Source organism: Nematolebias whitei, chromosome 6 (genome assembly GCF_014905685.2).
Source record: "Nematolebias whitei isolate Nwh7 chromosome 6, NemWhi1, whole genome shotgun sequence".
Lineage (NCBI taxonomy): Eukaryota > Metazoa > Chordata > Actinopteri > Cyprinodontiformes > Rivulidae > Nematolebias > Nematolebias whitei.
In genome coordinates, this window is record NC_056503.1 from 49,218,096 (window position 1) to 49,220,728 (window position 2,633).

Genomic DNA, 2,633 nt, shown 5'->3' on the forward strand with positions numbered 1-2,633 from the left:
GTTAGGCTGATTGGTAACTCTAAATTGTCCCTAGGTGTGAGTGAGAGAGAGAATGGTTGTTTGTCTCATTTGTCTCTATGTGTCCCTGTTATGGACTTGCGACCCGTCCAGGATGTCCCCCGCCCCTCGCACAGTGATTGCTGGACATGGGCACCAGCGACCCCCGTGACCCAAAATGGAATAAGCGGGTAAAGAAAATGGATGGATGGATGGATAATAGGTTCTGTCAGCGGCTGATCGGGCCTGAACGATTGGTTCAGTCAGCAGCTGATTGGGTCTGAATAATAGGTTCGGTCAGTGGCTAATCAGGTCTGAATAATAGGTTCAGTCAGCGACTAATCGAGTTTGAATAATAAGTTCTGTCAGCGGCTGATTGGGTCTGAATAATAGGTTCTGTCAGCGGTGGTTCGGGTCTGAATAATAGGTTCGGTCAGCGGCTGATCGGGTCTGAATAATACTGTAGGTTCGGTCAGAGGCTGATCGGGTCGGTACGATTGGTTCTGTCAGCTGTTCATTAAGTCCAAACAACTGGTTCAGTCACCTAAACTATTGGTTCTGTCAGCGGCTGATCAGGTCTGAACAGACAAACTGATCTAAAGTGTTTCAGCTCTTGAGTCTGAATGAGGTTTATGAGTTCAGCTGATCTGGATCGGGTCTTTATGGTTCTGGTTCGTTTCTGTTATGAGTCCTTATGTCCATCTTGTTATGTCTGTTTGTGGTTCAGGACAGGGAGGTTTTGGATCACTACCAGCTGGACTGTGGTGCTGACGGGTCCTGGAGCAGCCTCCCTCCTCAGTGTCAGAGTAAGACCTGGATCTGACCACTGACCTTTGACCCCACTCTTTAAAACACAAAGTTTATGATTAAAACTGAAACTCTTGTTTTTCTTACACTTTTGAAGGCGCCTTTTGTTGATTTCAGTTCAAACTGACAGACTTGTGTTTGTTGAACATGTTCAGGTCCAAATTTTATTTAGAATAATTTTAAATAAAGCAGACGTTAATCTGCAGAACGGGGTCGAGGCCCTGGTCCTGTTCTCTCTCTGTCTGATTTAAAAACTGGAGAACAACAACATGAATCAAGACAACAGAAACAAGGTTTCTGAATAATTCCAGTGATATGAAACAAAAAGAACGGTTTTTAAATGTCTAAGAATCCATTGAATCTCTGAACCCTGAAGAAATGAGTTCAACTCTCCTTCGTAAACGAAGAGCTGCTGTTGCTGAAGCAGCTGAAGGACGATTTTAGGAGGAAATGAAAGGAACCGAACTGAAAACAAACATTTTTAGAACGTTTGATGTTAAAGAACAAAGACAAAACCAAAACTTTAAAAAGAGGAAAAACTGCACTGAAACAACTTTCCTCAACATATTCTGTTAATTTATTTCTACTTAGCAAAATGTGATTTTCTCGATGTTGGCTAATTCCTGTTTGTTTTTCAACAAATTAAGATGTATAAATGTATTATTTTGAAAGTCCAGGTTCAGTTCTCTTCCTGTTTCCTGCCGACCCTCTGAATGAAGCTCTGGTTAGAGACGACATGAAGGATGTTTGGGGGCGGCCATGATGGAAACAGAGGAGGAAGCAAAGTAACATAAAAGACCCACAATCTGCTGAGGCCCTGGTTGTCATGGTGACAGAAAAGGGAGGGGCAGCACCCAGCAGCACTTCAGGCAGAAACACAGAGTAAAAAATAAGCCTCAAACAAACAGTCTCTGTGTGAAAACTAGAAGTAGGATCAAAGAACTTCTTGACTCGTGAACAGAAGAACGTTCTGATGGTACCCCAGGTTCTGTTTGATTGTTCTACAGGGTTTTATGGAAGAGATATGACAAGTTAAGAGCTTTCACTTCCTGTTTGGAAGAGACAGAGGTCAGATGCCGTGAGTTTGACCTCTGACCTCTTAGTCTGTCCTCAGTCCTGCAGCAGAGACGCTGGGTGGACGAAGACCAAGTCCATCAAACACAGCTGACTGACCCACACCGGGGGACAGGAAGTGTTTTCCGACACTCCATGTACGCAGGAGGATTATGAGGAAGATGTTGATTTCTGAGGTGCAGAAACGGACCTTCTAAAACCACGGTGCACCCAGAGACCAGAACCGGGCCGCACCTCGTTCAGACGTTGATCAAAGGAAAGCTGATGCGTTGCTGACGGCTGCCTCTCGTCTGTCGCAGTGGTGGATTGTGGCACGCCCAAGGACGTCGACATGGCCGACGTGGTGTTCGGTTACCATGACAACAGCACGTTGTTTGGAGCGACTCTTCACTACGTCTGCAGGGAGGACGGTGTCCAGCTGGGTTTGTGACGTCATCACGAATTATTCATTTAACTTTGCTGCCAAAGTTCAGGTTTAATGAGAAAGTCGACATTTATTGATTCATTGCCGATCAATCGGCTGACAAACAGTTATTTGTTCTTCATAGTTTTTCTGTTTGTGGTGAAGGTTCGTTCAGGTGTGGTCCGACAGGTGAGTGGGTCAATGCCGAAGGAGGAATCAAACTACCAAACTGTCTGCCAGGTAGACACTTCTGTCCTCATCCTTGCCTGTTTACCTTTCTGTTTACCTGTCTATCTGTTTACCTGTCTATTTGTTTACCTGTCTATCTGTTTACTTCTCTATCTGTTTACTT

The 2,633-nt window shown here is 44.6% G+C and overlaps 1 protein-coding gene across 1 annotated transcript in view; it reads left to right on the forward strand.

Moving 5' to 3' along the window:
* The window catches only part of masp1 (MBL associated serine protease 1), an 8,618-nt gene that overhangs the window by 4,686 nt on the left and 1,299 nt on the right, over positions 1-2,633 (forward strand). The window contains exons 8-10 of the mRNA XM_037678403.1: positions 725-803; positions 2,178-2,300; positions 2,447-2,521. Of these exons, the coding sequence (XP_037534331.1) occupies positions 725-803; positions 2,178-2,300; positions 2,447-2,521 (277 nt within the window). The remainder of the gene's footprint in view (positions 1-724; positions 804-2,177; positions 2,301-2,446; positions 2,522-2,633) is intronic.